General features: G+C 42.0%; 1 protein-coding gene across 3 annotated transcripts in view; it reads left to right on the top strand.

Moving 5' to 3' along the window:
- gapvd1 (GTPase activating protein and VPS9 domains 1) overlaps positions 1 to 4518 on the top strand; it is a 30921-nt gene extending 26403 nt beyond the window's left edge. For 2 of the 3 annotated variants that reach the window (XM_017417252.3, XM_017417251.3), the window contains 4 exons: positions 22 to 235; positions 863 to 935; positions 1064 to 1261; positions 1540 to 4518. In XM_017417252.3, the coding sequence (XP_017272741.1) occupies positions 22 to 235; positions 863 to 935; positions 1064 to 1261; positions 1540 to 1680 (626 nt within the window). In that variant the 3' untranslated portion in view covers positions 1681 to 4518. The remainder of the gene's footprint in view (positions 1 to 21; positions 236 to 862; positions 936 to 1063; positions 1262 to 1539) is intronic. The other variant, XM_017417253.3, reaches the window with a different exon arrangement.
- The last annotated feature ends 9110 nt before the right edge of the window (positions 4519 to 13628 follow it).

Below are 13628 nucleotides of genomic sequence, written 5' to 3'. Positions count from 1 at the left end.
TGTTTTTGTGCTTGCCTCAAGCGTTCCAGGGGTGCACAGCAGCTGATGACAAGACAGCAGCGGTGGAGGATTTTCTGCGCTACTTGTACGGCGCCATGGCCCGTGATGCCATTTGGCAGTATGCAAGCGAAGACCAGCTGCAGGATGCCCAGATGGCTATCGAACGCAGCGTTATGAACCGCATCTTCAAGCTGGCTTTCTACCCCAATCAGGATGGAGATATTCTCAGAGACCAGTGAGTAGCTGCAATGCTAAACAAATTCAGAGGGATTTTGTTTCTCACAGCAAGAAGTATTTTTTTTTTTTCTTTGTTTGTTTTTGATTACAGGGAAAACAGAGGTTTCATGCCCTAATCTGTTTTATCAATGTTTTATCTGCTTTGACAAACATTCACCAACACATTTTTGGAACTTAAAATGTCATGGGAATAGTGTCCTGTGACTTCTGTTTTTTATAACTTTTATAGTTTTAAAAATATTTAACTTCAGTTCCTCAAAACTCTTTGAAATCTGCTTCTAGAAACTTGCTCTATTTTTGTCTTTTTATGCTAGTTTTAGCTTTTAGCTATCATTTTGCTAGCTACTACTTTTAGCTGTAATTTTCTATTTTTAACTACTTTTATTTTTTATCTAGCCTTCTGTTCTTTTAAACCTTAAGTTATAGTTTTGCTACTTTTAGCTATCCTTCTAATTTTATCTTTCAGCTACAGTTTTGCTCTTTTTAGTTCTATTTAACCTTTTAACAGTTCAGTTTTAGCTTCAACTAATTTCAATAATCATTCAAAACTTTACTTTCTCACTGTGACAATGCAGTTTCTCTGGTTTCAGACTGATTTTAGACTTTCTCCTCCCGTTGTTCGCAGGCTTTTCCATGAACACATCCAGCGGCTCTCAAAAGTTGTTACAGCGAATCACAAAGCTCTTCAAATACCAGAGGTATTATCTTGACAGACACTTTTTAAAAAAATTTTTTTTTGTCTCCATGCATTCACAGAAAAGGCAGATATGAATTGACAGCCTGAGTTCTGAAAGCTGACACTATCATTTTTTTTTCCTGGTCGTAGGTCTACCTAAAAGAAGCTCCCTGGCCCTCTGCTCAGTCCGAGATTCGGACCATCAATGCATACAAGACACCCCGGGACAAAGTCCAGTGTATTCTGCGCATGTGCTCCACCATCATGAATCTCCTCAGTTTAGCCAATGAAGACTCTGTGCCAGGAGCAGATGACTTTGTCCCCGTTCTGGTCTTTGTCCTCATCAGGGTGAGTTTTGTCATTTATCTGACGTTGGGCAAATTCAGCCACGTTTTCTTAAACTCATAATTTCTTAAAGTTTTACAATTTTTATTATTATTGTCTTCATCTCAATTAAAATAAGACTAATAATCTGAAAAATTCTTTCACATAACATTGTTGCACTGCAGCATAAAATGCGTATAGATTAAAAAAAAATACATATTTATGATTTAAATCTGTACGCTGTTGCATGAGCTGCTTTGAGCTCCTAATGGTCGCCCATCCCCACGTCTCCTCCCCTCCAGGCAAACCCGCCCTGCCTGCTGTCCACCGTTCAGTACATCAATAATTTCTACGCCAGCCGTCTGAGTGGGGAGGAGTGCTATTGGTGGATGCAGTTCACCGCGGCGGTGGAATTCATTAAGACCATCGACGATCGCAAGTGAAGCAGAACAGCCACCTGTATGGGCAGACTGCGGGGGAAGGAGCCGGGAGCCGGGAGACTGGGAGGCTTCCCAACCAACTGCTCCCTCTGCACAGCTTCCAAAACCTGACTCTCAGCCTGCTCTTTATTTGTATAGCTTGTACATAGCCAGAGACGCTGAAAGAAAACAAAATATATATTACTGTACGTATGTGGACAAATCCAGGTTTCGGTCAAGGTGGGGGGAAAAACGGCTTTGTGGAAAAATTGGCAACATATCAACTCTAAATCTGATTTAAATCTTTCCTTTTTATCGTTTTTTTTTTTTGTTTGTTTGTTTTCCAGTTGTCGTCTTTGACTTCTCGTTCGAAATGTTTTATATATACAGTTACCAATAAGACTTTAAATTTATTTAGAATATAATCTTATACAAAGGGACCAGACTTCCTTGATGATGTTAGCTAATTTGTTTTTCACCTGGGTTAGAGGGATAGCCTCCAAATAAATGACAGTATGTTTATTTCATGCATTTTTCACACAGGGATTTACAATCAGGACTTCTGACGGGGAATTAGTGACCTGCACACAGTTACTCCACACCCTCAATAGGTTCATCCTACAGTTAGGCAGCTCGTCTCATCAATAGTTTACCTAATCTCACCCCGAAACATTCATCAATTTGGACTCGAGGGCCTGCATTTGTATGTGAAATGAAGTGTATTTATTTCTCTCGTCCTATTTAATGCTTCATCTAATATTTCAGAAACGAACATGCATATCATGCCCATTCAGGATGTCAGAGGCGAGCAATGTTACAACAAACCCGACTTGAAGTGCTCGAGTTCGGCAGGCGCTTTTTAGTATTGAGCGGCCCTCGGGCGGGCGGATGCCGAGTGGCGACGATGTACAGGGTCGACTCGTGCACAGAGCAGCAGTGGCATTCAATGGGTTTACGAAAACAGTGCCTTTTTGATGAGGGGCGCTCTTGTACAGGTAGCTACTTCTGATTTTTTTTTTTTTTTCTCCATAGATTATTCCAAGATTGATATGATTCCCTTCCCCCTCTACTCCACACATGCACACTCCCGATGGGCCAACCACGTCTCACTGAGAAACCTCAAGTCCAGCCGCAGGAAGTGGACGTTTCTTATAAGCACGGCTCAGTCTTTTCAGTGCACCTGAGAACAAATACCTTTTCGTTTTATTTCATTTACTTCCTACCTCAGAGTTGAGCCTGATATCAGAACATCTACAGTCACTGTCCTGCGCTTATTACAAACAGTACTGAACTGCATTTACACTGGTGAGGGGGGAAAAAACTGAGCAAACCAGAGATTTGAAGCGAAAGTTAAATATTGACCTACTGTGGTGCTCGTTGTGGTCTCATCACCCTTTATCAAACAAGCCTTAGTTAATGAGCTAAGACGTGATAGTTTTGTATTATGATACCTGAGATGCCACATGTCTCCACATGAGCAGAGTAACTTAACTATTTCGGCTCTCTACCTCCTTAAAAGTTCAAGAAAGGGACTTGTATTTATGTGCGCTTATACCCCCCCCTTCCCCTCCCCCCAATTTAGCGTGCTGTGATATGTGTCATTACATTTTTCCAGTTAAATTTCAACCACGTCTCTTATTATCCACAACTGACTAAATCTCTTTTTTCCCCTCCCCATCCCCTTTAAATCCTTTTTGGTGCGCAGTACTCGCGCCCACATGTATTATAGTTTTCACTAACTTCTCACAGTTACTGACCAGACAGCACGACGCATAGCAAAATAGAATCCAATTAATAAACACTATTGACTTGTTACTGACTCTCAGTTTATGCTAAAGTGGTTTGCGTAGTACGTGGGTGTGTGCTTTCTTTCTTTTTTCTTTTGCTTTGTGAGTGTGCGTGAGATGTGAGTGGTTGACCCTCTGCCTCCTCTTGCATGAAGTCATCGAACGGTCTGCGCATTCTCAGTCGTGATCAGTCGTAGAATAGGATTAGTTTGTGCCACAGGCCTTGTAATTGAACCTGCAAGAGGACGCAAAGCTTCCCTTTGTTTCCGTGACACTTGCATATCAGACCTTCGTATATTTTGCACAGAAACACATGCACGTGTGTGTGTGTGTGTGTTCTTGGAAACTTTTGACAGGGAGCAGTGTATTCTGGCACGTCGATCGTCGACACGGCTACTGTGGTTAAAATATTTGACACACTTATTTTAAGCTGATGAACAGTCACATTAACCGGCAGCATCAGAACCCCCACCACCATCCACCATCCCATTTTTTTGTATTTGTGTAGCACATGAAGTTGTGTGTGTCTGCGCAGTGCACCTCCTTGCAATCAGCGGAATCAATTTGATGAGAAACCCACGCACTGGAAAATCAAGCTGCAGGTTGCATCTATGCTAATTAGTTTTATGTGATGTCACTTTAATTGGGGATACGTACTCCGCACAAATTTGATCAAATTATTTGGACCTGGCTCGTTCGCCGCCACGTCCCCGGGAAAGCCGATCGCAGCCGCTACGGGTGACTTCCTGAAGGATTTATGAAAGCACCAAATTATTGCACAACAAAGTAAATAATTAAATAAATGGAAACGTGACGGTGTCATCAACCGCGCGCAGCCGAACAGGATCAAGAGTCGGTCTGCTCGGTGCACTGCTCCCTGTACAACTGAAATGAAAGACTCATTGTTGGTGGTGGTGGGGGGGGAGTTTTACACCTTTCATCTGATTTTAAATTTATTTGTAAGCTTGCACAACTCTGACATGTGGGGAAAGCCAGTTTGTCTTTACTGTGATTAATGCATTCTGTAAATCTTTAAAAATAATAAAAGAAGCAGACATTTTTTTTCCTCTCCCCATCCCCTTTCCTGTTTTACTCACCTGTCCGTGCTCTGAATGTTGGGCTGTTTTCGGCCTTCTCACACCATTTTAGGCTCATCCATACAAAAGGCTCAAACGATGGATGAGAACAGTATTACAGAAAGAAAAAAATAAATAAAAATGCACAGAGTATAATTGGGACTGGGGGCAGTGGAGCAGCATCGTCCAATCTCGAAGCCACAAATAGCAACCTCTCAGCAAACATTTCATTACTGCTGACAAGGGCTTCAAAGGGTTGTAATTGGAGATTTCCCCTCATCCTTACTTCACCGATTGCCTTCTCTAATACTTTTTTTTTTTCTTCATAAACTTCTTCAAGGGGGTGCTTTGTGTTCCCTGATGATATCTCTCAATTGGTAATTTAAATTCAAATATTAATGTGCGAAGTTAATTAGTTGCGTAAGCCAGTGGGTAGACGGGGCAGATTTAAAGATTGGATCCTGTGATTATTTGGCACCTTACTGATTTCAGACGCAAAGAAGCTCAGGTTTGATTTAAACTGCTGTGCATGCTTTTTTTTTTCTGTTGGGGAAATGCCTTCCTGGGGTTGAACTAGAAGTTGATCCAGGTGAGGCTGAGGATCTTTTTTTAAATTCTTTTATTTTGACTCGTCTGTGGTTTGCACTGATGTCATTCTGCTCCTTGAAGACATCAGCAGGCCTCGGGTCTCACCCAGATGGCTGTGGGATAACAGATGATCAGTCCAGCGGGACTCATGCATGACTTCACATGTTGGTGTGGTACTTCCTGACTGGAGGGGGGGGGGACGATGCCCTCCCACCTTAGCATCAGACAATGATCTCATAATGTCCAAAAAAAACCCTCTCAGTTCCTGTTGTGTGGAAATAAAAGCAGCTTGTTCCCATAGCTCACCTATTACGACATAGAGAAAAAGAAGTCACTTATGTGTGACTATTCCTTTTTTATTATTATTATTTCTTTAAAACAATATATTCATAGCTTTATTCCTTTACTCATAAATTAAAGGCCTTAAAGATGTTATGTACAATCCCATGTGATATTGCAAGATGTCATTCAGTTCGTGTTCTGAGTTACTCTCAGCTACTACCACTCCAAATTTGAGATGGATATCTGTTAAATTGACTGAGTTGTGGCCATTTTTGTCCTTGCTACTATTGATTAGTTGTGGTGGCCATCTTGAATTAGGTCGACCCCAAAAGTTAATGAGTTGATGATTTACATCCAATGATTACGTCCTGAAAGTGTCATTAAAATCAGTCCAGTGGTTAATTAAATATTCTGCTAACAGACTGAAGTTTTAGACAAAGAACTCGTGCAACGAGTAGTGCTTGGACTATGTGTTGTGAATGACTCTCAGCTACTATCACACTAAGGTTTAGTACAACATCTCTTATCTAGACAAACTGAGCAGCCATTTTTTTTTTTTGTTATTTAAGGACTGTTAGTTGTGGAGGTTGACATCTTGAATTGAACTGACTCCAAAACTTAATCTTTTGTTGAGGCACATCTAATAATTATTTCCTGTAATTATTTAAGTTCTCTGAGGTCACTTAGCTGTGGTGGCCATCTTGAATTGGGTTGACTCCACAGGTTAATCACTTGTAGATGTACAACCAGTGATTACTTTCTGAGTTTCATTAAAATCCATCCTCTGGTTCATGAGATATTTTACTAACAAACAAACACACAGTCAAGTGCAATAACATTGTTGCCTCTCGGCGGTGGGTGATAACTGTACACCTGACTTTTACCAAGCAGCTGAGGCTCACAGAAACAGGACCACCACCCACTTTTGACCTACCACCCTCCTGAACTACAGCCCACACAGCTGAAGTCTGGGTGTAATACCACCGGTGTCCGGCAGATGGCAGACGCGCCATTCCTGAGGACGGTGAGCAGGTCTGATCTAAGAGACAAAGAAGTCCACCGAGCTCCACGTTAAAGACGATTTGAACCTGCTGTCTGGCAGGGTTTCTAAATTACATCGTTTACTTTTTATAACACTAATTATTATAATTATTCCAATAATATTTTTGTGTGAAAACAGTCATTTTTTTATTTTAGCTTTATGATAAAATATATATTTGCTGTTACGCAAAATTCAGCGTGCCCCCTCTCCTTTATTTTGTATCCTCTATATGTCAAACACCTCCATAACTGACCAATCACGCGGCCTGTTTTTTAACCCTTCACGTGCGGATATTTAAACACCTCCACCCTGCGCGCGGTGCACACATGTAGCCGGACTTCACCTGCTGGCAGTGGCGGGCGAAATCTCTCCTCTCAGGACAAAAACAGCACGAGGCAGCAGCACGTCAATTAAATTAAAACGGGGGGGACAGAGGAGCGCGAGGGGAGGGAGGGAGGGAGGGGGGGTGCCTAAATGAACAAAATGTCAAATACACATATTAAAACTTAAATGAAACAGCCGCAAGGATGGAGGCAGATGAGAAGATTAAAACTCAAAGGGATACCGAGTCTCAGTGCCCAGAGGTGCTGATATTGAAAGAGATGCAAATGGTAAAAGTGAGCACCACTCTCCGGAATAATTTCAGCCTTTTTAAACTGCACAGACAAAAGGGTGAAGGAGGAAAAAATAAATAAATTAAAAAAATTTTAGAAAAGGAGATTTGTGCCTTGTAAGGAAATAAAAAACACTTTAGCTTTGTTTCATTATAAGGTTGCTGTTATTATTAGGGGCCACAATAGATGTGTTGCTTTAAAAAACAACAACAACATAAAATGTTAAAAGAAAGTAATGAATCGCACAACATTCCCTGTATTCCACACACACAAGAAAAAAAACATCAATTAGATAAAAGTGTCAGTTACAGTGGCGTTTCTGCGTCCGCCTTCCTTATATTTTGCTTATATCATTAGAAAAAGAACAATTTTCACAGTCTGTACTAATCACCTCTGAGAGAAAGAGTGGGTGGTGACATTAAATTGAACCGTGGAAATGGAACAGGAATTAGATGCACTTAGCCATCACATGTTAATGGCAGCAATCAACAGCCAATTACCCAGCGTACTTGAGTACCTTGACAAGTGCAGGTGTAGCCTACAACTAACACGGGCCCTCTTTTGTGTATTTTCATAAATTCGACAGTAAACTCCCTCTCTGATTGAGCGTGCACGGTTCATTCAGGTTGCAATTAGGCCATATTGTTAGGGGAAGTGTCAAGTGTTGATTGGAAGGAGAAAAAAAAAATCCCCAAAGAGCATAAATCTGTGCACTTCGTCTGCATGTATGTAAATCAATAAAGCTGCGGTTTGTTTATATTAAAATGCCCTTCGCTGCTATTGCCTTAAGAATTGCCCATACAGCTTACAGTTGTGCTGATTTGAATGTTTTGTCAGAAATGTGTTGGCCGAGAGTCTCCCCCCCCTCCACCCCTGCAGTTGGACAGAGCTGTGGTGTCTCTGCCTGGCATGGCCCTCACTCTGAACATGATCTAGGCTGAAGATCAGCTGCTGATGCTGATGATCTCTGTCACCAGAGTGGATTTCAGGGCTCAGCTCTGGCCGTTGCCCTGACAAATTCCAGAAAACCAACGCAGACGTGCCATGCACACGCATCAGATCGCCCCACCCCGCCCAGCCCAGTGGAGGGCCAGCACTCTTCTGTGACCCACTTTGATTATTCTGTCCTTAAGCAACAGGTGATGGGCTTCCCCCGGATGTCGTCTGTGTCGTTGGCCTCTGTTCAGAGGCGGCGTTCAGGACCTGGGGAGAGGCTGGCTTGGCAACATGCCCGATCTACAAGTGAGCTGTCCTATCACTGACATCAAGTAGGCTGAAGATGTCATGTCTTCATCCTGTGAGAGTTCAATTCCCCTTTCAGAAAGGATCAAGCTCTCTGTCGCTGCAGAGGGGCTGTGCAGATAAGTGCAGCCGGCCATACGTCCTCTCGGGCATGTCGAGAAAATCATCCTGGGGGACGCAGGCGTGCCTAACAAAGAAGGATCACCAATCAATACATTGCGCCAACTTGTTTGATCCTAATCTATGATGCCGGATTCTAAAAATAAACAACTTCGGAAAGATGTAAAATGAACGTCTCAGTGTTTGCATCTCCAGGGCCCAGAAATGTGAAGCGTATGGACCCTGCATGGCTCATGTTCGTGCTCAAGTCCATCTGGTGGAGGCTACAGTCATCTGCAGCAGGACGGATCTCAGCAGCTCATGATCAGAAACATATACTATACTATACTATACTATACTATACTATACTATACTATACAAAACCACGATTTGGAAGCAAAATTCTTTCACGATAACCTTCCCTAAATTCAAGAATACTTAAAAATTTTGCATGTTTTTGTTTTTTAGGTCAGCTGATACTTTAAACAAAGAAAGGTCAACGACTGATAGCACAACCTAACCATGAAGCAAATATGTTTTACATTATTTGATATATTACAATGTGACCATTGACAGTCCATTAGCTTTTAAGAATGACCTGTTCTTTTCCTTTTCCTCCTCCTCCTCCTCCTCCTCTGTCCTCCTCCTCCTCTCTTTTGTTTGCCCTCAAGCTGCTTGACTTGTTCTACTTGACTCCTGAACCATTTTAATATCAGGCTGCCATGGGTTTCCTTCCTGTAAGCCATGTCTTCATATTTCGAATTCTGCCCTTCCAGAGCCAGAGATGAAAAAGAAATAAAAATAAAACAAACAAAGAAAACGGAGCGCTGTCTCCCATACCTGAGTTTATTAAAAGAGGCCATGGTAATGATCCTTTTAACCCCCACAGTGAGCACAAATGTTGAGAGAATCTGCTGGATTCATTTGATTGTGATTTTTGTGTAAAATTAAAGCAGCCCATCATCCCTATTTGAAGATACACCAGGAGCTGGTGCATTAAAAAAATGCATAGGATGAAATACAGAATAATCTGAGATTATTTGGAGGGTAAATAAAGTATGTGTAATGGCAGAAAACAAAGAAAGTAGTATCCAGTGTGCCAACTCAGTTTTGTTCAGTGCTAAATGCAACAGCCAGTTAACAGGTCATATTAATCACTTCTGAAATGGCATCAATAAAGCACTCCAATGGAAAAATGGCAATTAAGCATCTATTGGCTCAAACTGATTGGTGTTGTCAGAGGTCATGTGCTTTACTGGCAAAGTGTGTTTAATGCTCATTTGTGTGTGTGCGTTTGTTGTTTTTTTTAAAAATATAGCTCAAGTTTTTCTTTACAATATCCATAGAAGGTGTCGCTTGTCAAACTGGAGCCAGATTCCTACGGGGCCATTTTTCTGTCACACGGCGCCTCGTTGCTTACTTACACAGTGGCCCACAATGCTATATATTAATTAAGGGTTTCAGAAACTATAATGGTGACGATAAAGACAGTCCTCCCTTTGTACTCCGCGTTCTGCCGTCAGACAACATTAGGAGGCGTGTGAGAGGAAGATAGGCACGGAGGAGGAGGTGGAGGATGGAGAGATAGAGCTCCTTCTCTCAGGAATGTAATCTCCCTGATGTTACATGGTGCAGCCTAAACTGATAAATTGCAGATTAAATGGCGGCCACACTCCACTTCACCCTACAGCCTGCACCACACCCCCTTAGTTCCTCACATTTTTGCTATTCACTGCCTTCTTGGCCTGTCAATTCTGCCTAATCGTGAGAGGCACTAAAACACCAGGTCTTGACAGAGCTAGATCAAGAATGATGAACATCTCTCAATGGCAAAAGACTCGTGCTCCTAACTCTACTAGAAGGCTCGCATCACTTATGCAGAAATCAGCGGCGTGCCGGCATCCAGGAATTATGCCTGCTGACAGGAGATGCATGAGGTACGCATTGTGGGGCTGGAGCAGCCTTGACAAGTTATAGTTAACTGCAGCATCGGCGACCCCGAACACAAAGGATGGAGTGGCTTATTAATGGTGGAGCATCTATGTCAATAATCCCTGCTTTTGGGTTGTGTCCAGTGTCATGCATCTTGAGCGGCGCACATGCTTGGTTTTATGGTCCATAAGCACACAAACAGTGCACATTTCTCCCTCTGTGTTCCTAAAGTTATGGGTCGGAAAGCTTTCTTTTCCTCAATAAATGGCACAGCAGCTGGAAAAAATGAAAGGTGAATATGAATCTCAGAAATACATCTACGTATCTGCTTATTTGTTTATCTGTTTTCCCCCTCCGTAAAAAAACCCCAACAAAAAACAAAAATCCTTGCCAAAGATGGCTGTCCCTGCCTAATCCATGAGCGCGAATACAAAAAAATAAGTCATTAAATTCCTAACTGCATGTTGCTGATGTCGTCCGTGGAAATATTTGTAATGTATATTCTAATTTTTCTGAATAAATTAGGCAGAGGTGCATTTCCATGCAAATTTATTCAAGGCACAAGGAAGAGGAGTGTGGGGGGTGCGCTAAGATCTGCCAGATTATGCATAATTGTAGTATTGTAGCCCTCGTTTCTACATCTAGCGCCGTATTGCGTGGTCATTAAATTCTAAAATAATGGCAACCTCACAGCTTCTCTGTCCTAATTGCCCCTTCCATACAATTGCCTTCTCAAGACAATATGATGAAGTGTGCTGTGGTACGTGTTAATAAGATGGCATTTCTAACTGAGCGGGATAATGCTTTGGAGTTGCAAGCAGAATGGACTTCAGTCACTCACTGACTGTCTCGTTCGTTCATTTTTCAACTTTTTGATGCCTTACAAGCTGCGAAGAGCTGATCTGCATGAAGTCCTGAGAAATCAGGAGGAATCTGGGGTTTCGGCTCGCCTCCACTCATCTCAACACGTGAAGGAATCAAAGAGAGGAAGGGCTCATTAATAAAAAGACATGTGTCTAATCCACTCAGTGGTTGGGAGGAAATGTTTTTAATGAAATGCAACACTTTAACTAATTGCGCGGCCACATTAGAAGCGCCGTATACATTTCAAAGGAACATACGCATGAATTTCAAATGTAGTATCTCTCAAGTGAGAGCAGAATCGTCTTGGAAATGAAAGGAAAAAGCAATCAGTCTTTGTGATGATGTGTGGAAAGGACAAGTTCCTGACCCAGCATGTGCTTTTCCTCATTACTTTTCATTTAGCAACTGAGCATCTTGATCCAAAAAAAAAAAAGAAAAAAAAAGCAACCTCCCAACATGAACACATGATGTTGATATTCAGCTGTGTGTGTGTCTGCGGTGGAGCCTGCACGTTCCTTTCTGTGCATAAACACACATCTCCACTTGAAAGGTTATTATAACATGTTTAAAGTTTCCCCCAGAGGACATTTTGTCCACGCAGAGACTTGGTGGACTCATCAGCGGCAGTTCTGCAGGTCTGATCAGTCTGTGGTGCAGCCCCTCACACACACACACACACACACACACACACACACACACACACACACACACACATATCAGGGTGCTTCCTTTTAGTTTAACCCACCTAAACATCCTTTCTGCTCATTCTGCTGCCGACGTTTAGCCGCGCTTCATCTCCACGTCCTTAAAAGCAGAAATTAATGACAAGCACAAAGCTGCTCATTTATAATTGCTTCATTATACCGTTGTGTTCTCCTGACAATAATGGTGTTGCTGGTGTTTTTCTAATTATATGACTTTTTTTTTTTCCTTTTTTTTTTTTTTTGCTCGTTATCAAGGACTTCAGGTAATTGTGGGGAAAATAATGACTGCTTGCTGGCTTCTTCTGTCTCTCATGGATTGCACATCACAAACAGTCTCAGTGCAGCCCAGAGCCTTATCAAGGAGGCTGTTGGCTTTTAAAAGCTGACTCCATTTACACTGCGAGTCATCAGTGGCACGGTGGCTCAAGTGTCTCTAATGAGCACGTGGCTCCGACGGTTTATGATAGATTACCAGGAGCTTTTAGTTTTCTTGATCTCCAGACTTTGTCACTGATTTGTCTTCATTTTTAATTTCCACAGCTGCTAAATTTGGCTTTAAGACTTAATGTAAGTGGGCGACTTGGAAATAACAAAACAGTTTGTTTTAGAAAGCTAAAAATATATATAAAAAGATGCTTTTAACCCAGCTTTATCACTACATATGTTTCATATGAAAAGTCTGAAATGTGACCTGCAGCAGCGATAATAGAATCACTAATAATGCCGTCTTTGCAGTGTGATTTCAGTCGGCTGAGGGGAGATTAGTGATTTGCATTTAATACCCGGTGTGTCCCTCAGTTTTGTTTCTCCATTTTTTATTCTGTGCAACGTTGCCGGATATGGATGATGACATTATAATAATTAAAGAACATTATGGACGGAGGGAGCTTTGCCATTTGCTACCATGCATGATGGCGGCCAACGCTGTTATTTCTATTTGAAGAAGGCATCCATGTGTGAAATAATAATACTCCCTCCAGGAATACAATTGTCATATTTTATTCGTCAGTATGAAAAGATGAGAAAAAAACAAAACAAAACAAAAAAAACCCACAATGAAGGATGAACTCTCGGTCCTCATTCTTATCCTTCCTCCTTTTGTTTTTTAATTCTGCTGTTGCAGCATCCAGAGCACCATTTCTGTCTGAAAACCTCAGAGGCGGACTTAATTAGTTGCTAAGAGGACGCTGCCAGTGGTTGGGAGCTAAGAGAGTGGGGCAGATTTTTGTTCGCTCTGAACTTTGCTAATTATCAGGTAGGTTGTAATTTTCTGCATTCCCCAGAGGCACCCGGGAGAGAGCTGCACCGACTGAAAGGAGAGAAACAAAGCTGAGCCCAGAAAAAATAAGAATCATTGCCTCTTTTTTTAAACAACATTTTGTGACTATTTCTTTCTGCAGATTACTAGGAGCAATTCATTTTTAATGCAGTTGCTAGAGGTGTGATTATAGCCTGACGTCAGGACACATGACGGACCAGAAGGCAAAGCCGTGGTCATGCACAGGTGCAAACAGGATGCAGAATGGCTCAGAATGGGGAAGGCTAGCGCACGCACGCTAGCAAATCATTTATATCCAGCAATGTCTGAGCAGTGACAGGGACTGTGTTTAGCAGGTTCCTAACCCACATGCATCACATTATGATTCTGAAGTGCCTCAGACGAAGGAGGAGGTTGAATTGCCGTTGACCTGAGTGAGCTAAAATGACATAGATTCAGACAAATAGAGCACTGAGCCGAGCGG

Source organism: Kryptolebias marmoratus, linkage group LG1 (genome assembly GCF_001649575.2).
Source record: "Kryptolebias marmoratus isolate JLee-2015 linkage group LG1, ASM164957v2, whole genome shotgun sequence".
Taxonomy (NCBI): Eukaryota; Metazoa; Chordata; class Actinopteri; order Cyprinodontiformes; family Rivulidae; genus Kryptolebias; species Kryptolebias marmoratus.
This window is presented reverse-complemented; position numbering and strand designations above follow the sequence as displayed.